At 41.4% G+C, this 23,588-nt stretch overlaps 1 protein-coding gene and 1 pseudogene across 4 annotated transcripts in view; one reads left to right on the forward strand and one right to left on the reverse strand.

The window, feature by feature from the left end:
* The window catches only part of CCDC30 (coiled-coil domain containing 30), a 96,449-nt gene that overhangs the window by 58,870 nt on the left and 13,991 nt on the right, over nucleotides 1-23,588 (forward strand). For all 3 annotated transcript variants that reach the window (XM_082687133.1, XM_082687134.1, XM_082687135.1), the window contains 4 exons: nucleotides 2,845-3,054; nucleotides 7,653-7,807; nucleotides 12,242-12,404; nucleotides 12,914-13,026. In XM_082687133.1, the coding sequence (XP_082543259.1) occupies nucleotides 2,845-3,054; nucleotides 7,653-7,807; nucleotides 12,242-12,404; nucleotides 12,914-13,026 (641 nt within the window). The remainder of the gene's footprint in view (nucleotides 1-2,844; nucleotides 3,055-7,652; nucleotides 7,808-12,241; nucleotides 12,405-12,913; nucleotides 13,027-23,588) is intronic.
* On the reverse strand, nucleotides 10,010-11,797 carry LOC309842470 (glyceraldehyde-3-phosphate dehydrogenase pseudogene; annotated as a pseudogene). The gene is made up of 2 exons: nucleotides 11,767-11,797; nucleotides 10,010-10,990 (listed from the first exon to the last, which is right to left on the reverse strand). The product of its transcript is annotated as a glyceraldehyde-3-phosphate dehydrogenase pseudogene (transcript).

A 23,588-nucleotide genomic window follows, 5' to 3' on the forward strand; every position in this document is an offset into this window, starting at 1 on the left:
GGCTCTCTGCAGAGCAGGGAGCTTGATACAGGGCTCGATCCCAGGACCCTGGAATCGTGACCTGAGCCGAAGGCAGATGCTTAACCAACTGAGCCATCCAGGTGCCCCTAAATTACTTCTTATAATTTATGTTTCTATCATTTTGTATTTTATATGTAAACAATCATATCACCTAAGAATAAATATAATTTTCTTTCTTCCCTTCCACATGTTACACCTGTTATTCTTTATTCTTGTTCGAAGCAGTGGGTTGGATAGTGCCAAATAGAGCTGGTGATGGGGTATATTTTCTCCTTCCTTGTCTCAAGGGGAAAGCTCTCATATTTCATTTAGTATGTTTTTAGAGGTTTTTTGTTTTTTCTTTTTTTTTAAGTTTTGGAGACCAAGGCTGGTTCTTTTTTTTTTTTTTTTTTTTTTTTTTTAAGATTTTATTTATTTATTTGACAGAGAGAGAGAGACAGCAAGAGAGGGAACACAAACAGGGGGAGAAAGAAATGGAGAGGCAGGCTTCCCGCTGAGCAGGGAGCCTGATGCAGCCCTCGATCCCAGAACTCTGGGATCATGACCTGAGCCGAAGGCAGACACTTAACAACTGAGCCACCCAGGCACCCCATAGGGTTTTTTAAAATATATTTTTAAGAATCACATTAGGAAAATTCTCTAATGTTCACTAAATTCTCAGTGTTCATTCAGTATTTTATGATGAGCACATGTTGAATTTCATCAAATTCTTTTTCTGCATATTTTGATTTTTGAATCTGTTATTATGGTGAATTACATTGACTGATTTTCTAATGTTAACTCAACTTTGCATTCCTGGGATAAACCCAACCTCATCTTAAATCATTATCCTTTTTCTACATTGCTGATTTTAGCTTGCCAATATTTCTTTGGAATTCTTGCATCTTAGTTCACAAATGAGGCTGGCCTGTCTTTTTCCTTTCTTAAATATCCATGTCAGATTTTGGCATCAAGGTTACCCTAGCCCCTTAACATGAGATGGATAACATACCCTCTTTTTCTATCCTCTGGAAGAGTTCGTAAAAATAAGTTACAATTATTTCTTCTTAAATAATTATAAGAACTCATTTCTGAGTCCTTCTGATTCTAGAGTTTTCTTCTGGGAAAGATTTTCCATTACTGATTCAATTTCTTAATAGTTATAAGAAGTTACGTTTTTTAAGAATTCTTGTATCAACTTTGGTATATTTTATTTTTATAGAAATTTTTCATTTAAATTTTCAAAATTTTTAGTTAAGTTAGTCATCAGTTTTTAAATATAGAGATGATCCTTTTTACTTTCATGGTACTAAATAACCTGTGATTTAAATAAAAGAGGTTGGCGAGGGGAAAAAAGGAGGGAGGAAGCACCTGGTTGGCTCAGTCAGTTAAGTCTCTAATTCTTGGGACGCCTGGGTGGCTCAGTCGTTAAGCATCTGCCTTCGGCTCAGGTCATGATCCCAGGGTCCTGGGATCAAGCCCTGCAATGAGCTCCCCATCAAACCTCCCATTGAGCTCTTCATCGAGCCCCACATGGAGCTCCCCACTAAGTTCCCTGCTCTGCACGGAGCCTGCTTCTCCCTCTCCCACTCCCCCTGCTTGTGTTCCCTCTCTCACTGTGTCTCTCTCTCTGTCAAATAAATAAATTAAATCTTTAAAAAAAAAAAAAAAAACACCTCCAACTCTTGATTTTGGCTCAGGATATGATCTCAGGGTTGTGAGATGGAGCCCTGTGTCGGTTCCATGTTGGGCAGCAAGCCTGCTTAAGATTCTCTCCCTTTCACTCTCTTCCCACCCACCCCTAACCTGTGTACTTGCTCTTGAAAGAAAGAGATAAGGGAGGAAGGAAGGAAGGAAGGAAGGAAGGAAGGAAGGAAGGAAGGAAGGAAAAGGAAAGGAAAGAAGGAAGAAAGGAAGAAAGAAAGAAGAAGAAAGAGAAAAGGACACTTGGTCTGCAATGTAGAGAACGGATGGAAGTGGCAGGACCACATTGTTACTGCAGTGACCCAGGCTAGAGATGATGGTGTCATAGACAAGGGTGGTGGACACGGATGGGCAGATGCAAGACATGTTGTTGAAGCAACATGCCAGTGGGTGCCGAATGGGCTCATGATAGGTAAGGAAAACTCAGGATGACTCTCAGACTACTGGCTTGAACAAAACCTTAGATGGTGGCATCATTTACTGAAATCAGGAAGACAGAGAAAAATGATGTTTGATATGGACAGACTCAAGGAGTTTTATTTTAGCAGTTATTGGCATGAAGGTGGTATTTCAAATCATGAACCTAGGGAAAGAATGAGCCACTCTCAAGGCCTACAGTAGTCCAGTGATATTTAGAAGTTGAGTCGCATTATAATAGTCTACACAGGAAGAACCAGGAAGGAACAGCAAAGAGGTAGGAGAACACCAGGAGACTTCAGTATCATAGACTCCAAGAGAACCTTCTGAGATGGAGGGAGTGAATGCTACCTAAAAGCTCAGTTGTCCATTGGATTCATTTTGGCAGTGGGGAGATCAGTAGTGGCCCTGGCATAGGGAGTTTCACGGAGTAGTGGGAATGAAAGCCAGCTTGCAGTTGATTGAACAAAATGATGGAAAATGTTCAGATCAGGCATGTATAGAAACTCTCAGGAAAATTCCTCGGTCCAGCTGCCATCTGGCTAGATAGACTTTGGCAAGCCTTACTACACATGACAGCTCTGGAGAGGTAATCATGCGTGTGGCACTGGCTATTTGTCAGCTCTTGGGGGACAGCACTACTATGAAAAGTGCTTGTTCTGGCTCACCTTCAGCTTTTTGCCACGTTTTTTTCTATCATTCTTGTTCATTCCCCACCTCCAGATCAAAATTGAACTAAAGCAGGCCCAGCAGAAGTTATTAGATAGCACAAAGATGTGCTCTTCACTCACAGCAGAATGGAATCACAGTCAGCAGAAAATCAGGGAACTGGAGCTGGAGGGACTTACACAGGCTCAGAGCATCAAATCCCAGAACAACCTGCAGGAAAAGCTGGCTCAGGAGAAATCAAAAGTTGCTGATGCGGAGGCAAAGGTAATTATCCTCATGCTTAATAAATAACGTGCACTGGATTCCACTACTGAAATCCCATTTCCCGAAAGAGTCTAAGAAGTAGCTGCGATGCAGACTTGATAGAATTCTAGGGTTTTTCTTTGCTCTTCCATGCTCTCCTCTCTCTTGACTTCACCTGCTCCTGCAGTTTCAGTAAAGCTCCTGTTTCTTTAAACTGCATGAACTTTAAAAAAAAAAAAAAGGGTAGGTTTAATAAAGCTGTAACATGAACCTAAAGTAACTGATTGAAGCCATATGAGTTTTGCTTTATGCTTTCAACTTTTAAAAAACTGATTCACCTCTCATTTGTCTGTTTATATGATTTTTAATCTTGTAACTTGGGGGGGCAATTTGTGTTGTGAAAAGCATGTTTGGAAATCATGCCCCTGCATTTCATACTGTCTAACACCAGGTGGCAGTGGTATGTAACAGTAGCACATTTTGATTTGTGAGTTTGAGAGTCCAATCTCACATTTTTAAAAAAAATCATAAAATAAGTAAATCATTTCATCAGACCATATAAATATAAAACCAACATCAAAAACTAGATGATAGCAATCTTAATTATGCTTGGAAGCCTAATTTTGAGCTAATGAAACCAAGAGTGAACACAAGAGCGTTCATAGTGTAATTTCATTTATATGAGGTTTAAGAATAGAAAAAACTCAGCTGTGATCAGAAGATGGTGATTGTCTTTATGAGGGCTTCTAATTGGGAGGGGATGAGAGGGAATCTTCTGTGGTGCTGGGAGTATTGTATATCTTTTTTTTTTTTTTTTAAGATTTATTTATTTATTTGACAGAGAGAGAGATCACAAGTAGGCAGAGAGGCAGACAGAGAAAGGGGGAAGCAAGCTCCCCGCTGAGCAGAGAGCCCAGTGTGGGCTCCTGGGATTGCAAGACCCTGGGATCATGACCTGAGCTGAAGGCAGAGACTTTAACCCATTGAGCCATCCAGGTGCCCCAGAGTATTGTATGTCTTGATGTGAGAGGTGGTTGTTTAAGTAAAACTTCATTTGGTATGCTTCAGATATGCACACTTTATGTATGTTATTACTCCATTTAAAAAGTAGTTGGTAGGGCGCCTGGGTGGCTCAGTGGGTTAAGCCGCTGCCTTCAGCTCAGGTCATGATCTCAGGGTCCTGGGATTGAGTCCCGCATCGGGCTCTCTGCTCAGCAGGGAGCCTGCTTCCTCCTCTCTCTGCCTGCCTCTCTGCCTACTTGTGATCTCTCTCTGTCAAATAAATAAATAAAATCTTAAAAAAAAAAAAGTAGTTGGTAATTACAGATTAGTAAAAAAAAAAACAAACCCTAAGTTTAGTAAATATATATATATATATATATATATATACAGATTAGTAAAAAAAAAAACCAACAACCAAACAAGAAAACCTGAATTTAGACAGTACTAAATATTGGTAAGGATTTTGTGCGACAAGGACTCATTTATTGACTGCAATTGGGAGAACAAATTAGTACAAACACTCGGGGGTTTTTAAAAGATTTATTTATTTTAGAGAGAGCACACATGAGAGTGGGGGAGAGGGGCCGTGGGGAAAAGGAGAGAGAAAATCCTCAAGCAGACCCCCTGCTGCTGAGCACAGAGCCCCATGTGGGTCTTGACCCCAGTACCCCAAAATCACGAGCTGAGCTGAAATCAAGAGCCTGACACTTAACCAAGCCACCTAGGCACCCCAATATAAACACTTTGGAAAGCAATTTGGCATTTGTATTTATTTTGTTGCATTAAAGATGTATATACCATACAATCCAACACTTCTGCCACTAGGCAGAAATACTGGAGAAAATGTCATATTGCACATATGTGCCAGGAGATAGGAATATAATCATTCTTGTAGGAACATTGTTCCAAATAGCAGAAAACTGGAAGCAACCCAAATGTCCACTGACATAAGATAGAATAAATAGCTGTATATTTATACAATAGTGTAAAACAGTGAGAATAGATGAGTTATAGGTACATTTGTAGTTCAACATATATTGAATAAAAACCAAATCTCCAAGGGATGCCTGCGTGGCTTCCCTCTCTCTGTACCTGCGCCTCTGCCTACTTGTGATCTCTGTCAAATAAATAAAATCTTTAAAAAAAAAAAAAACCAAATCACCAGAAACACAGTACGAGTCCATTGATATAAAGGTCAAAATGGTATACAATAAAATTTATGTTATGTAGCTTATATATTAAAGAAAAACCAAGGAAATGGTTAATACAAAATTCAGATACTGGTTTTCTCGAGTGGGGAGGGAAGGGGGCTAATCGGCAAGGTATCAGATTAGACTTCAAAAGTATTGGAAATGTTATTTTCTCTTTTTTTAAGATTTTATTTATTTGACAGAGAGAGCACAAGTAGACAGAGAGGCAGGCTGAGAGAGAGGGGAAACAGGCCCCCTGCTGAGCAAAGATCCTGGGCTTGATCCCAGGATCCTGAGACCATGACCTGAGCTGAAGGCAGAAGCTCAACCCACTGAGCCATCCAGGCACCCTGAAATGTTATTTTCTTAAACTGGGTGACAGGTTCAAACTTTTGCATATGTCCTTGGCAGAGAAGCCAACAGGGTGATATTGTCATTTGTGGAAATAAGAGTGCATATCTTTAAGGAATCATTTTCCCTAAGCAGAACTAAGTGGGGCAGCTCAAAGGAACTTGAGTTGACCTCATGATGACTGGCTGTCCACTACCACTGCCCCTGAATCATTCTGCATCTTCACCTCTCCTATGGTTCATGGGCTCTGCAAGGACCTGGGACTGATGCACAAAGCCCTGCTTTTCAAAAAAGGAGTGCCATCCACTGGCATTCAGTGAATGTTTGTGGGGAATGTGGTGCCAAACCATTATAACGCATGCATTGTCAGATCAAGAATACATTTGAGGGGCGCCTGGGTGACTCAGTGGGTTAAGCTGCTGCCTTTGGCTCAGGTCATGATCTCAGGGTCCTGGGATTGAGTCCCACATCAGGCTCTCAGCTCAGCAGGGAGCCTGCTTCCCTCTCCATCTCTGCCTGCCTCTCTGCCTACTTGTGATCTCTGTCAAATAAGTAAATAAAAGCTTTAAAAAAAAAAAGAATACATTGGAGAAACAATAACTATTTTGCTAAAAACTATTCATTCAACAAATATTTATTGAGCATCTACTCTGTACCAGTACTTAGCATATAAAATTGTGTCACAGTTTTGGGTGACACAGGGTTTATAAAAAATAAATAAACAAAAATAGACTTACCTACCAAAAAAAGTTTTTAATGATACTTTTAATCTAACATGTAAATTCTAAAATAAAATGATACATCTCTCTATCAAATTATAAGTCTTATTTTTAGTTCTACCAGTACATTGAAAAATGTGTTACTGATGCTAGGTGATATCCTAATAAGTACTTGGTTTGTAAGAGGCTTCTGCTTTATTTTAAAATCTTGTTGTGAATCTGGCTACACTGTAAAGAAACTAGACACGCTCACACATTGCTGTTGGAAGTATAAATTAGCCTAATACCTATAGAGCCAGGTTGGCATTATCAATTTTTTTAAAGATTTTATTTATTTGTGTGTGTGAGAGAGAGAGATCAAAAGTAAGCAGAGAGGCAGGCAGAGAGAGAGGAGGAAGCAGGCTCCCCATCGAGCAGAGAGCCCAATGTGGGGCTCCATCCCAGGCCCCTGAGATCATGACCTGAGCCGAAGGCAGAGGCTTAACCCACTGAGCCACCCAGATGCCCCTGCATTATCTATTAAACAAACAAGTAATAGCCTTTGCCATAGCAAATTCTTATCTCATATTTTATTCTAGAACAATTGTTTGTAATAGCAAAAGATTGGAATCAATTTAAATATCCCATCAGTAGGGATCTACTTAAGTAAGTTATAGTATATCCTTATGGTAGAATAGTATGTGGCTATAAAAGAGAAGGCAATTCTACATAAACATGTAATACAGAAAAATCACCAAGTTTATTACTTTAAAAAAGCAAGGTGAAGGGTGCCTGGGTGGCTCAGTTGGTTAGGTCTCTGACTCTTGTTTTGGCTCAGGTCATGGTCTTGGGGTCATGAGATCGAGCCCTGTGGGGGGGCCTCTGCACTGGGGTGGAGCCTGCTTAAGATTCTCCCTCTGCCCCTCCGCTCCCCCAAATTTTTTTAAAAGGCAAGGTGCATAAGTACATATGATATGCCATCATTTGTGTAAAAAAATATGTATATGGGAGAGAACTGCATAATAATATTTATGTGGGCATCAATAAATCTCTGGAAAGGTACACAAGAAACTAATACCAGTGATTAATTACCTACATGACTGAGGAAAACTGGCAGGAAGACAGAATAGAGATGAGAAGGAGTTTTCACTACATAACTTCGTTTACACAAACATACACTAAACTACGCCAATGTATCATATAATGTAAAACATAGGTAATTTAATTAAAAAGTTAAAATAAACTTGGCCATGCTCTTTACTTTAGACCAGATTTGTTTGTTAGCACGACGTTTGCTGGTTGCTCATGGGGTATTTCCCTAACTGGAAAAAAGGTCAGACTTTTCTTAATGTTTTATTCACAAAATATTTCCTTCAAGATCCTGGATCTGCAGCAGAAATTAGAACATGCTCAAAAAGTCTGTCTCTCCGACGCTTGTAGTTTGGGGATGAAGCAACTAGAGCAAAGAATAAAAGCAGCACTGGAAAATGAAGCTAAAACAAAGCAGCAATATCAGGAAGAACAGCACAAGAGGTAAGAGGAACAGAGATGTCCGGGTCGTGGGGGCTAACCACTGAGCTCACCCGCCTGTCAGCCTTCCCGTGCATCTCCTCACTGTTCCCGCTGACGTGAACTCCGCGGCGCAGCCTCTTCTCATTCCTTTCCTTGTTTGCTTTTCACACCAGAGTGTCAGATTTCTTCAAGGCTGGGATTACTTCTGTTGCTCTGAGACACACAGGGTGCACCAGTCAGTTTTCTTGAATGACTGGATGACCTATGAAATATGCTACTCTGGGATTTGCTTTTCTAGTTCTAGCATGATTGGCGTAAAATGCAAACTAAATGAAATTAACTTTTGTATTTATTAGCGGATTTTCTTCAAAGAATTTCCAAGTACTTTACAGGCATCATTCTTGATGATTATATCAAGAATCTGTAACCTGTTAGGAGCTTTCATTTTTTTTTTTCTAAAATTATTACTATCACAATTCTTACTTAAATGACCTTCCTGGCTGACCTAAACTTCAGTAACCAATGCTTCCTACTTCTATGACACTTCGAGTGATTTGCATATATTTTAAGAAAAATATGGTTTTAGCCACTGAAAAGACATGCGGACATTCACATGTATTATGAAGCTGAGAAATTTACTTTTGGTTTTAGTAAAAAGCGATAGCATAGGGCGCAGCACTCAGTAGGTACTCAGAGATCGTGACTGAATGAATCTTTGAGTAAGTGAGTGAGTGAACGTATGAATGAATAATGAGTTCACTCAGTGAGGTACAGTGGAAAAACACTTGCCTCACTGCCGCATCTAACAGGATGGTAGGCCTTCCTCCTGTTATGATACAGCTAGATCCCGAATAAACTATGAGCATACCTTTTAAAGTGTTAGCCACGATAAAGCAAGAGAAAGCACTAACAGCAAACATATAATAAGCTCAAACAAAAACGATGAATGTAAATAAACTTCTAAGTCAGGGGGCAAGTAATAACATCAGCCCCAGATTTGAGAAAAAGTTGCTGAGGAAGTTTGCCCCAAAGTGGGAGATGTGAACTAGAGACTCTGGTATTAAGCTGGGAGTCTTGAAGTATTCCCCAGTAGACAGCCCCATGGTTTCCCCAAATTATCTCTGGGGGAAAACAACTCAGTTTAGGTATCAAGGATTCCCATATTATAAGGTTTTTTATTTTTTTTAAGATTTTATCTATTTATTTGACAGAGAGAGAGAGAGTGAGCACAAGTAGTGGGAAGAGCAGACAGAGGGAGAGGGAGAAACAGACTACCTGCCGAGTAGGGAGCTCAATGTGGGGCTCAATCCCAGAACCCTGGGATCATGACCTGAGCCGAAAGCAGACATTTAATGACTGAGCCACCCAGGCAACCTTGATTTTTAATTCCATGACATTATTTTAAACAGTTGTATAGCATTCTTTACATAGATATACTATAATTTATGTAAAATGCTTCTTAGACATTTTGTTACAAATAATGCTGCATATCCCTACATTTTGTTACAAATAATGCTGAATATCCTTGTGCGTAGACTTTATGGTGAGCGTTATACTAAGGGAGGTTTAGGGTTCTGTGTCATGCATAGCATGACTTAATCTAGTCTAGGAAGCTCAAGAAAACCTTGCTCAAAGAAAGCTATTTAAACTGAATGTGAGGTATTTGGGGTGGATGGCTCAATAGAGAATATTAGGGGAAAGAAGTCCTAGGAGAGGAAGATAAGGAAAAGCTTGGAGTTGTAAGGGAGGAATAAGGGTAGAGGATGACTTATTTCAGGAAGTGAAAAAAGTTCATTTTGCCTGTAACAGAATGTTTGGGGATGAAGTGAGTGGTAAGAAAACTAGGCTGGAAAGCTGAGCTAGCTAACAAGCTCTATTGAAGTGCTTAGACTTTATGATATGATGAGATTGTGATGTAGAAAGAGTACTCTGGTTGCTACGTAAGGAATGGATTGAGAGGTTGAAGCTGTTGGGGAGACAGGGAGTTCCTCAATCTACTGATTTCTTAATTTCTTTTTTTTTAAGCTGGGTACAGTATACTTTATTGATGGAACAGGACAATGTAGGGCTGCCCAAGCCCCTCCCCTTCTTCAAGGGGTCTGCGATGAAAACTATGGTGGTTAGGAGATTTTCAGTGTGTTGAGAGATGAGTTGGGGCAAGGAATCCCCTGTGGTTGAGGTTCTCTCTCTTCTTGTTCTCGCTGAGGCTGGTGTCAGGGGCTCTTATTCCTTAGAGGCCATGTGGATCATAAGGTCCACCACCCAGTTGCTGTAGCCAAATTCATTGTCGTACCAGGAAATGAGCTAGACAATGTGGTCATTGAGAGCAACACAAGCCCCAGGCCTGAAGGTAGAAGAGTGGGTGTCACTGTGAAAATCACAAGAGACAACCTGGTCTTCAGTGTAGGATGCCCTTGAGGGAGCCCTGCGATACCTGTTCCACCACCTTCTCGATGTCATTGTATTTGGCAGCTTTCTCCAGGCGGGAGGTCAGATCCATGACTAACATGTTGGGGATGGGTATGCAGAAGGCCATGCCAGTGAGCTTCTCAGTCAGCTCAGGGATGACCTTGCCTATAGTCTTGATGGTGCCAGTAGAAGCAGATGATGTTCTGAGCAGCCCCTTGGCCACAACACCACAGCTTCCCAGAGGGGCTGTCCGCAGTCTTCTGAATGACAGTGATGGCATAGACTGTGGTCATGAGTCCCTCCACAATGTCAAAATTGTCATGGATGACCTTGACCAGAGGAGCTAATCAGTTGGTGGTACAGGAGGCATTACTGACAGTCTTAAGGGAGTTGTCTTACTTCTCAAGGTTCATGCCCCTCACAGACATGGGGGTATCAACACAAGGGGCAGAGATGATGACTGTCTCAGTTCCCACCTTTCAAGTGAGCCCCAGCCTCCTCCATGGTGGTGAAGACCCCAATGGACTCCACAACATACTCAGCACCAGCATCACCCCATTTGATGTTGGCAGGATCTTGCTCCTGGAAGATGGAGAGGGGCTTTCCATTGATGACAAGTTTCCCATTCTCAGCCTTGCCTATGCCATGGAATCTGCCATTGGTGGAATCATAGTGGAACATGTAGACTGTGTTAGTTGAGGTCAGTGAAGGGGCCATTGATGGTGACAGTATCCACTTTGTCAGAGTTAAAAGTAGCCCTGGTGGCCAGGTGCCCAATGTGACCAAATTCGTTTACTCAGACAATTGTGTTTCAGGGACATGGCTGACACTGCCCTGGAAGATGTGGCTGTTGGTCTAATGGAGAGGAGCAGAGAGCATTCTTAATTTCATTCATTGGCATAACTGGTTTATCTCTTCGTCTTTGCTCAAACTATATGTAATGTGGGAGTTAATTTCTAACATATTCATCAATTGCTTTTTAAATTTTGACTTGCTATATTTCAATGACAATTTCCAACTCCTAAATTCCATTGTAGCTAACTCAAGTTTCCTTAGTGCCAGCAATTTAAAAGCCTCCCTTTCAGCTCAAAGTCTTATTACTTAGTCTGGCCCCTTGATCAGAAATTCAGAATGGAACCAAAAAAAAAGTAGACAATAAGAGGCAGGAATTGCTCAGGTCTGTAATGAATGAAATGAAAACAGCGATGAAGAGGGCAGTGCTGGTGCACGAGTGGATGTGAATGGCAGGAGGTAAGCTTATAGAGCCTGCACTTATATCAGGAACCACAACAAGAATTGGAGGTGCTGGAGGTTGAGAGGTATGAGTCCCATGTCTCAAATCTCTTAATCTTTCCCAGGAATCCATTGGTTTTTCAGAAAACTGAAGTTAGAGAAAGTGAGCTCATCTGTCCAATAGCAGTAGTGACCTAGCATGTAGGTCCTACACCATCACGCTTATTGTATTCTTCTAGATAATCTCCTAAATCCAAAGAGTCTTGTTGGAAATCTTCAGAAACTCTTCCACAAACTGTGGTCTGATGAAATTCCCTCTGAAGGAGTTAAGTACTTACGCCCCTTCTGGAAAAGGGGGAACTTCCTCATCAAACACAGGCTCATTTATGATTCAGCCTCTGCAACATTAACAAGTGTGCCTTAGTCTCAGTAGTGTGTGTAATGAACAGCACCATATTGAACCAAGATCAAGGGACTCAACTTGTAAAGCAGTGAGGATGAGGGGAAAGAATAGAGAATTCAGGATTAGAGCCCTACATCCATCTTGTTCCAGCAGGTTAAAGCTCTCTGTGCCACAGCTTCCTCTGTGAAATAAAGGAAGTTACTTCCTTTTCAGAGGGTTGTTCTGATGAGTGAGAGCAAGAACTAAGAAGAGCATCTTCCACAAAAGAGGTCCCCTGTGTTGGTCTCTTTATTTTATGGACACATAGCTTACCTCATTGAACCAGTAAAATCCCTTGTGATGATATAATAATTTTAGGTCAAAGAATTTTGTAAATTCAGTGTAATTTGATGTACATTAATTGCCCTCAGGAAACTCCTGGGTCAGAATTTAAAAGAGCTACAAAAGCAAGTGAGAATCTTACAAGATAAAGGGAATCAACTGGAAATAACCAATTCTCAGCAGCAATCCAGAATTCAGCAACAGGAGGCCCAACTCAAACAACTGGAAGAGGAAAAAAGAAAATCGGAAGAGGTAAGAAAGTAAATGGATTCACTTTTCAGTTTTCCTATTCCTGTAGACCCAAGTCACAGCTAATCGTTATTGAGAGCCCAGCATTTTACCCCTTAAATTGATCAGGAAAGCAAAATCTACTCTAGCTATCTCAAGCAGGAAAGGATTGAACACAGGGAATAACATGCTTGCCAACTGTTGGGAGATGCTGGGATGAGGAGAATGTCAGAATATCAGAACTTTGGGTAACTCCAGAAGTCCAGAAACCCCAGGGAAACCCACTCCTGCAGCCCCCGAGAGAGGGAGTTGTAGAAACACTCCCTGAACCCCTGTAAATGCCTCTTCTGATGTCTGCCTGGTCACCTCCCCACTAGAGCTGGAGGACGACGGCTCTCCCCTCCCACTGCCCTCTAGACTGTGTGCAAGTGCCTCTCCTTTGTTGGAACTCTGCTGTCAAGGAAATTGTAGTTTTCAGACTTCTAATCTCGCAGCACAGAATAGTCTCATTAAAAAAAAAAAATGTTTTTCAGCATCTCAGAAGCAACCGAGAATTATCAGAAAAGATATCTGGGCTTCAGAAGGAGAAAAAAGCGCTCTGTGAAGAATATGGGCAGTTTCTGAAGCAGCTTGATGTCCATGTGAGGTAAATGAAAACGAGTTCCCTCCGAATGGGGAGTTCATGCTTTTCCCCAAATAGACCCTTTTCATTTGCCTTCTTGCTCTTCTCCCCTTGCATTCTTCGCTCTGTCTGACCACCCTCTCCTTGTTTCAACTCCTCATTTCAACTCATAATTCTTAGACTAGGAATCACCATCTCCAAGAAACCTTTCTCAACACCGCCAGTCTGGACTGGGTGAAGTGCTCATTCTTTGTACACTATAGCCTTTGTACATGCCTCTTTGTATTTATTTCAGAACTTGCTGCATTCTTTTGAAATATTATGTTTCACTACCTGTCTTCCTCACCAGACTGTAGGCTTTTCAAGGGCCTGGACCATGGTCTTATGCATCTTTTTATCCATAGTCTCCAGTATATAGTAGGTGCTCAATAAAAAAATGTGTTTCTGAACTTCCGGTTCTTTCTTACATTCCCTGCTCATTATTCTACCAGATTCCTCCCACTCTCCTCCTTTCTGGAATGTAGCATAGTAGTTCAGAGTATGGACTCTGGAGCCATATTGCCTGGGTACAAATCCTAGTTCTACTAGAAACTAGCTGTGTGACCTTGGATACAGTATGTACCCTCCCTGTGCCTGAGGTCTTTCATCTTTAAAATGGACAAAATAGGGGCGCCTGGGTGGCTCAGTGGGTTAAGCCGCTGCCTTCGGCTCAGGTCATGATCTCAGGGTCCTGGGATCGAGTCCCGCATCGGGCTCTCTGCTCAGCAGGGAGCCTGCTTCCTCCTCTCTCTCTCTCTGCCTGCCTCTCTGCCTACTTGTGATCTCTCTCTGTCGAATAAATAAATAAAATCTTTTAAAAAAAATAAATAAATAAAATGGACAAAATAACAGTACTTTCTCATAAAGCGGTTATGAGCATTAAATGAATAAATATATATAAAGCACTTGCTTAGATCAATGTCTAACACACAGCTACTATTATATCTTTTTTTTTTAGTTTCTTTTCCATTATCCACCTCTCTGCTCCCAGCTCTGTAGTCTTCTACTCTATCCCTTCAATTAGGCTGAAATTTCTTATTCTTTTGCATTCTTACTCACCTACGATGTTGATAGTATTAAGGATACTGATTTAAAAACCACTGTTTACTGCTCTTTAGAGTATTTTTGCTATTCCTTATCTTGCTTTGATTACCACATTACCGAGAAATGTAGAAACCATGGTCAGGGGAGTATGCTTGGTTCAGTTCATGCCGCTTACAAATCTAAGGCTAGAACTCAGTCCTCTAATAACCTATATAGTGCTCTTTCCACCTCTTATCTTGGTATTAGAGTTGGAAGAATGAAGTGCTAGATCCAGAGCATATAAAATGCCACAATGCCTGCCAGATACACTGATACTGAATCTAATGTGTATATCCATTGCTTGCCCAGAATCCTCCTTGTGTTCACGCCTAGTCTCTGGCAATAAACACAGTTTTGTGATTTTACTATCATAGCTTGGGTACAATTTTACATTCTTTTCCTCTTCGTGTTTTCTCATAAGCATTGTGCTTTGTTGCTACAGTCTTTGAATTTGCTTATTTCTGTAGAACATAATATCTCGTAAAGTTGCTATGCCCTTGCACTAATAGCAGCAGTTAAACGGGTGCTGATAGCTAAAGAAGACTAACAGAACCCAGGTACTAACAGTACCTTCCAAAGGTACAGCTCATTGCAGGAGAAAGATGCAGTAGCACAACAGAATTAGGGTCAGGATGTGCATTGCCTCCCACGGCAGGCTCACAGCAGACAGTTCCAAGAGGTCCCGCAGGGGCCCCCAGATGCACTCCCTATGTTAGGGCCATGCTGGGATCCACTGCCTCTCTGGGGGTCAGGAATTATGAATGTGTGCACCTCACACCTCACAACCGGGGATCCCCAATGGAGTCCCAGCTGAGATTTTTTTTTTCCTGCTGGTCATGGGAGCATATTTCTGCTAGGTAACCAGCTTCAACAGCACAGCCTTCTGGAGGTCTGCTGAGACCAAGTACGCATCCTCAGTCTCACTGTTATCAGGAAAGTGCTGACAAGCTGGGGCAAACTGCCATCAGACTCCTCAGTCCTGTGATTACAAACCAACGTGGTTTTAATCAGCATGTCTCATTGCTTGACCAGTGGTCAGTGCAAGCAAAAACTTAGCAAAACAGCTCAGGTCAGTTCTAGGCCTGCTGGAATCAACCCTCACAACACAGTCCTAATTGAGTTAAGAGTTATTCACTGGTCCTATGAATGATATTTTCATTCATAAAAAAAGTATTTTGGTTTGTGTATGCATATATAAGTACATATACACTTTTTGTATACATATCTATATGTACACTTTTTGATATGTTTGTGTATACATATGTGTATATATATATATACACACACACTTTTTGTTTTAAACATTATTTTTATAGAATGAATTCCCAGAAGTGGAATTACTGGTCAAAAACCTGGAACACTGGATCTTAAAATGTATTGACAAACATTTGGAAACATCCCGCCAAAATTTTCTGCCATTATCATATAAGAGTAGCAATTACACCATCCTCATTAACATTGGGTGCTGCTATTATAGGGAGGGCTCTGATGATATTTTCCCCAATATTCTTTGTTTTAATTGAGGTATAATTGGCATATAATAAAGGCACAGATTCGGGGCACCTGGGTGGCTCAGTGGGTTAAGCCTCTGCCTTCAGCTCGGGTCATGGTCTCAGGGTCCTGGGATAGAGAGCCGCATTGGGCTCTCTGCTCAGTAGGGATCCTGCTTCCCCGTCTCTCTCTGCCTGTCTCTCTGCCTACTTGTGATATCTCTCTCTCTGTTAAATAAATAAATAAAATCTTAAAAAAAAAATAAAGGCAGAGTTTCAAATGTATACACCCGCATACCCACTACCCCATTCAAGATCCAGAACATTTCCATTATCCCTTAAGGTTCTATCTGGACTTTTTGGTGTTAATCTGCATCTCCTGAGTCCCCTGCCTCCTCCCAGACATCCACTCTTCTGAGCTCTGTCTCTTCTAGCACTTCATTTAAATGGATTCTTACCACATGTAATTTTTTGTGTCTGACTTCTTTTGCTCAACCTATTCTGTGATTTTTAATGCTCACTTCTGGTCATAAATATTTGTCATTTTATTTTAAATTTCTTTGATGGTTAGTGAGACTGAATATTTTCCCATGCTATTTGCCCACTGCCTTTAAGATAGCAGGTCCTAACCCTAGTTGCATGTGCCTGGGCGCCAACATAGGTCAGTTAGATCAGAATCTGTGGGGATAGGGCTTAAGGATCAGCATTTGACAAAAGCTTCCCCATGTGATTCTGATGTGCCATCCAACGTTAAAAACACAGCTTTAGGAAAGAAAATGGAAGGAATTGTCAAAACTCTAGGTTCGTTTTTGTTTTCATTCTCCTGATCCCAGCCCTGACCTTTATAGGCAATGCTTGTTTTTTCCATGTTTTCCCAACCACTACTCCAGAGGAACAAATTCCTTGCCCTTTTGAAAGAAAAATAATAGAAAAGTCTATCTGGTTTTGCTTAAACATAAGCAAGAAATTGTCCCTAAATTTTAGAACATGAGTATTGTGCTGCCTCATAGATCTAGTAGTTAATAAAGCCAAAAATAAACTTAGAAAACCCACATGTTCTTCAGGCGATTTGGCCAACTGAGCTTCTGCCCAAACCAAGAAGTGTGCCAACTAGCCAGCCAGCAATGGCGAGAGAAGGCTCCCAGCTCTCACCAGCTGTACTGCATCGACATACTCTTCCAGCCATGCATTACACTACAGACAGAAGCCTGAGTATCCAGCAATAGGAGCTAGTTAGGTCAAGCGTATTATACTCACCTGATAGAAGTCCTGTCAACTGAAAAAGATGGGAGCCCTGAAGACTAGACAGTGGCATGGGGAAATGCTTACAATATAATAAATGGAGAGAGTGTAAGATGAAAATTTTAATGCAGGCAGAGTCTAAACAAAACACACTTATAAAAAAACTAGAAAGAAATACACTATTTTTAAAAAGATTTTATTTATTTATTTGACAGAGATCACAAGTAAGGCAGAGAGGCAGGCAGAGAGGGGGGGGGGAGCAGGCACCCCACTGAGCAGAGAGCCCGATACGGGGCTCGATCCTAGGACTCTGAGATCATGACCTGAGCCAAAGGCAGAGGCTTAACCCACTGAGCCACCCAGGTGCCCCTACAACACTATTTTAATACTGATCATACTGGGAGTTGGGTTTTCTTCCCATATCCTCTTAGTTTTAAAAATAAATTAATTTCAGGGCACCGGGGTGGCATAGTTAAGCATCTGACTCTTGTTTTCAGCTCAGGTGGTGATCTCAGGGTAATGACCTCAAGCCCCACGTGGGGCTCCATGCTCAGCGGGGTGTCTGCTTAAGACTCTCTTTCCCTCTCTTCTTGCCCCTTCCCCCTCAAATAAATAAATCTTTTTTAAAGATTAGTTTCTTAATAGGCCAAATGGCAGAATAAAAAAGAAGGCAGCTAAGATTTGGGTTTTAATATCCTCGGGCAGGATAAATAAATCTGTAAATCCCAGATATACACGTAAAATAAATCCCAGAAATACACGCCGTGTTTCAAGTGATGTCAAAATATCAGAGTAACTATGAACAGCTGAGAAACCTGGAGGATTACAAGGAGGTTGTTTGTACACTGCTAGATGTTACACCTCTGAAGCTCCGGACCAGGGCTGCTGAAACCCAGTGATATCTTCTGCCAGGCTCTTTCTAGTAAAAAGGGAAATAAGAACATTGATGAGATGTAGACATCTCCCTGTCGAGAACCCAAGTCACAGAGCGGTAATCGTGAACACAGTTCTGCAAAAGTATGTACCTCCTCTTATGTAGTGGTTACTACAAGGGTCACAGAACTGAGCAGGCCTGGGGCAGTTTTATGAATGCAAGTATCTAGACCAACTCTATTAATTAGGATGTAGGCTGAGTTGCTGGAGCAGAGACCCTGAATAACAACGTCTTTTGAGAGGAAAAGGTTTCTCTCCTACATAACAGCACAGACATAAGCAGTCCAGGATGGGTTTGGTGCCTCAGTATAACAGGAGTCTAGGCTCCTTTATCTCATTGCTCCAGCATCTTTAACATGTTGCCTTTATCCACATTCAAGCCAACCAAAAGGAAGAGGGGAAAGCAAGGATGTTCCATTTGCCTTTAGGACACACTGCTTCAACTCATGTCCTGTTGGCCAGAACTTACTCACATTTCCATTTCATCTACCTGGAAGGAAAGTCAGGAAGAGTAGTTCTTTTTTTTTTTTAATTTATTTGACAGAGATCACAAGTAGGCAGAGAGAGAGAGAGAGGAGAAGCAGGCTCCCCACTGAGCAGAGAGCCCTATGTGGGGCTTGATCCCAGCTCACTGGGATCATTACCTGAGCTGAAGGCAGAGTCTTTAACCCACTGAGCCACCCAGGTGCCCCAAGAGTAGGTCATTTTTATGGGCAACCAAATGCCCAGCTGAAAATTGGGGGGTTTATAATGGTAGAAGAAGGAGAACATGGACTGGGGACAGCCCCAGCAACCAGTCACTGCCAAATACACTGACATTCTGTATCGAGCCTGGTATGTATGTCTCTGGCCTCCAGGAATCCGAACTTCTCAGCGGGGTGTCTGGCTAACAGCTAAGTTAATCTTCTAAGGGAAAGCATGCAAAATGATTTTTTCCTGTACAATCAGCAAGTAGGAAAGAGAGGGACACTATTTTGAAAATTGGAAGAGTCTTGCAAAAACAGTTTTAGGGGTAAGACATAATTTGCAAGACCAGAAGATGCTCTTGGAGTAGCTCTTCCATCACAGTTTGACTAGAATTAGCATCTAGATAAGTCTGCTTTGCTCCTTTCCTCCCATCTGGTTCCTACCTAATTCTTACATAAAACAAAATATTGAACCCATACAAATTTCATCAATTAATGACAAAGAAACCAAGAATATACAGTGGGAAAAGGACAGATTCTCCAATAAATAGTGTTGGGGAAACGGGATGGCTACATGCAAAAGAATGAAATTGGACCACTGTCTTATACCATACACAAAAATTTACTCAGGATGGATTAAAGACTTGAATACAGGACCTGAAATTTAGGCCTACCTACATTGAACATCATATTCAATGGCGAAAGGCTATAAGCTTTTCCTATAAGATTAGGAGGTATAAACTTTCAGATATAAAGTTAATAAATCATGGGGATGTTATGTACAGCATAGTGACTATAGTTAGTGATGCTGTATTGCATCTTTGAAAGTTGCTAAGAGAGTAAGTCTTAAAACTTCTCATCAGAAGGAAAAATTCTTTGTATGGTGACAAATGTTAATTAGGCTGTGGTGATCATTTTGCAATATATACAAATATCAAATCATCATGTTATATACCTAAAACTAATATAATGTTATATGTCAATTATACCTCAGTTTATTCTTTTTAAAGATTTTATTTTTTATTTATTTAATTTAGTATTTATTTATTTGTCTCCTTTTTTTTAAAGATTTTATTTATTTGACAGACAAAGATCACAAGTAGGCAGAGAAGCAGGCAGGGGGAGGGTGGTGGAGCAGGCTGCCCACCAAGCAGAGAGGCCAATTCGGGCTCGATCCCAGGACCCTGAGATCACGACCTGAGCCCAAGGCAGAGGCTTTACCCACTGAGCCACCCAGGCACCCCTTATTTATTTATCTCTTAGAGAGACTAGTGAAAGAGAGAGAGTGAGCCCGACCAGGAGGGGCAGAGGGAGAGGGACAGAGAGAATCTTGAGCAGACTCTGTACTGAGCAGTGCCCAATGTGGGGATTGATCTCACAACCCCAAGATCACGACCTGAGCCAAAACCAAGAGTCAGACGCCCAACCAACAGAGCCACCCAGGCATCCCAATTTTTAAAATAAGAAAATTTAATTTAATTTAATTTTCAAAAGTTAAAGAATTGATATGTTACTGTGAGAAATCAGCAGCATCTGGTTGGCTTGACTTTGCTGTTATTCTAGCATTGCTGTATAGTGGGAGATCACAGGCTCTGGGGTCAATTCTCTCTGTAGGAGTAATTCCTTCTGTGTCAGGAGGCCCCAAGAGCACCCTCAGGTTTGGTGATTCATCAGGACTCACAGAACTCAGAAAAGCTGTTATACTCATGGTTATGGTTTGTATTGCAGTGAAAGGATACAGATTAAAATCAGCAGAGGAAAAAGGCACATAGGATAGAGTCCAGGAGAGACCAGACACAAGCAACCTTCCCGATGTCCTCTCCCAGTAGAGTAGAATGGGCAGTACATAATCCTCTCGGCAATGGCATATGACAACATATATGAAGTATTCCCAACCATGAAAACTCACCTGGGCCCTAACATCCAGAGATTTTATCAGGGGTCAGTCACAGAGATGTGGAGTGCCCCAGTGATTAACCTTTACTCCGTCTCTAGTCCCCCAAATGCCCAAGGTCAGATTGGCACAACATGGTCCAGGGGTCTAGGTGAACAAAAATGCACTCACCATGAATCATACTGTTAGCATGAAATATTGGTGTGGCCCAAGGCCACAGGTGAACAAAGTTGTTATTACCAAGCAGCATATTTCAAGGGCTTAGAGATTGTCTCCCAGGAGCCAGTCAAGGAATGTGAAGGGTTTGGATATCTCCGTCCCACCAAGTTTACATTCCTGCACAGCCTGTCTCCTGATTCATAGAGTATGGAGATTGGCTACACAAATTTGTTTTAAAATCAAAGGAGGTGTCTTGTGAAAAGCCTGGAGTACAGGTTTTTAGTTAGTTCCCTTCACTTAAGTTAGGGCTTCCCCCAGTTTAAGTGTCAGAGGTAAGATCGGGTAAGATCAGATCATCGACATGTGTAAACTGCCTGTCACCACAGGCCTGACTGACTATGCCCTCAAGTGCCTACAGTAACAAAGAATAGCTTTCTCATTCCTTAAACACTTTTATTTTCTCATTCCTTAAACGCTTTTGTTTTCTCATTCCTTAAACCTTTCTTTTTTTTTTTTCCCAATTAGAATGGCATTACCTAAATGTCTAGCCATTCAGGGAGAGTCAGGGACTATAGAGACCATTAGAATAGTTTTTTAAAGATTTTATTTATTTATTTGAGAGAGAAGCACAAGTGGGGTGGGGGGAGGAGCAGAGGGAGAGGAAGAAACAGACTCCCGCTGCTGAGCAGGTAGCCTGACATGGGGCTCAATCCCAGCACCCTGGGGCCATGACCTGAGTGAAGGCAGACGTTTAACTGACTGAACCATCTAGGCTCCCTTCATTAGAATACTTTTTGCTTTCCCTCAAAAAGTTGAAACTACCCTATGACCCAACAATTTCACCATTAGGGACTTACCCCAAAGATACAAATGTAGTGATCCAAAGGGGCACCTGCACCCCAATAGTTATAGCAGCAATGTCCACAATAACCAAACTATGGAAAGAATGTAGATGTCCATCAACAGATGAATGGATAAAGAAGATGTGACACACACACACACACACACACATACATATACATACAATGGACTATTACTCAGCCATCAGAAAGAATGAAATCTTGCCATTCGCAATGATGTGGATGGATCTAGAGGGTATTATGCTGAGCAAAATAATTCAATCAGAGAAAAACAATTATCATATGATCTCACATGTAGAATTTAAGAAAAACAGGATCATAGAGAAGAGAGGAAAAAATAAAACAAAATGAAATGAGAGAGGGAGACAAACCATAAGAGATTCCTAATTATAGGAAACAAACTGAGGGTTGCTGGAGGGCAGGGGTGTGAGGGGATGGGGTAACTGGGTGATGGACATTAAGGAGGCACGTGATGTAATGAGTGCTGGGTGTTATATACAACTGATGAATCGCTGACCTCTACCTCTGAAACTAATAATACATTATATATGAATTAATTGAAATTATAAAAAGAAGAAAAAACAAGAAAAATTAAGGAAAAATCAGGTTTCTATTGTTTTCTTTTTTTATACAAATGTCTCCCAGGATGTTTTTCACATTAAACTAAGTTATATACCAAAAAAGAAAGAAAGAAAGATTTTTCTTTAGAGTAGTTTTATTGTTTTAAAAATAACAGGATGTAATTGACTACAAAACAAAACAAGAAAACCCACCTGACATATATTTAGACTGAAATTTTTTTCTCATAGAACAAGAAATCTGGAGGAAGGTGATTGCTGAGGTAGATTCCGTGGCTCAGCAGTGTTGTTAGGCACCGGGCTCTTCCCTTTGTTCTGCTCTGCCATGCTTGGTGGGTCGGTCCCTTAATTTTTAGACTTGTCATATCATGGTTACAAGGCAGTGACCGCAGTTGCCAGTGGCACAGCCCCAGCATAGAGCAGCCAGGGCAGAGAGGGATGGTTTCTCAAGTTCCTAGAAGTACGCAGCAGGTGTACCTGTCTCACAAGCCCATCCCCCAGCCACCCCCCCACCACACACCCCTGCACCCTACCCACTTTTCTTGATATCAAGGGCTCCCTGAATGAAATCTGGGTTTTGTTAGCAGGAAAGAAGAAAGAATATATACCTGCACCTTATAGCCCACCACAAGTAGTCTGTTTATAATGAAGTGGAAGTGATGAGTGGCTCCCTCCCCAATATGCCCAGAGCTTTCTCTCAAGCTTGAGCCTGCACTGGAATCCCTGGAGAACTGCTCCACTCCCAGAGTTTATGATTCTGTAGTTCTGGGGCAGAGCCTGAGACTTTGCATTCCCAGCAAGTTCCCAGGTGAGGCTGATGTTGCCAATCAGAACACAGTTTGAGAATCCCTGCTGTAGGCTTAGAGAAAAACCTGTTTAGGAACGTTAGCTGCCACAAGGGTTCTCAGCGGGCAGCGGTTTGCCTCCCAGGACAAGGGGACATTTTACAATGTCTGGAGATATTTTGGGTTGTCACACTGTAGAAGGTACTACTGGCATCTAGTGGGTCGAGGCCAAGGATGATGCTAGGCATTCTGCAATGCATGGTTCAGACTTCCGCAACAAAGAATTATCTGGCACCAAATGTCAATAGGACAGAGGTCAAGAAATCCTAGTTTAAAGTGATTTTGTGTTATCAGACCTAATAGGTTCAAAGCAAAATTTCTCCACAATTTTTCATTTGCAGAAGTGCTTTCTGAGTTACAATATTTTTATTTGGAAAGCATAGTCATCTTCAAAGAGATTTGCCTAGTGGTGGTATTGAGACTTTAATCTGTTTTCTTGTTTACTCAGGTTAGCTCTAACAGCAGCTTGAAACGGTAATGCAGATTTTTGTTCTTTTTAAATAAACGCTTTATTGATATAATTGACATACCATACAACTCACCCACTTAAAGTGTACAATTCAGTGGCTTTTAGTGTACCTCCATCACCACAATCAATTTTAAAACATTTCATTACCCCCCAAAGAAACCCTTTACTTATCATCTGCCACCCCCCATCTCCTTCCCCACCTCCAGCCCTAAGCAACCAGGAATCCTCAATATTTGCCTCTTCTGGACATTACATAAAAGTGGAATCATAGAACACATGGTCCTTTCTGAGTGACTTCTTTCACTTAG

Source organism: Mustela nivalis (genome assembly GCF_964662115.1).
Source record: "Mustela nivalis genome assembly, chromosome: 10".
Classification (NCBI taxonomy): Eukaryota; Metazoa; Chordata; class Mammalia; order Carnivora; family Mustelidae; genus Mustela; species Mustela nivalis.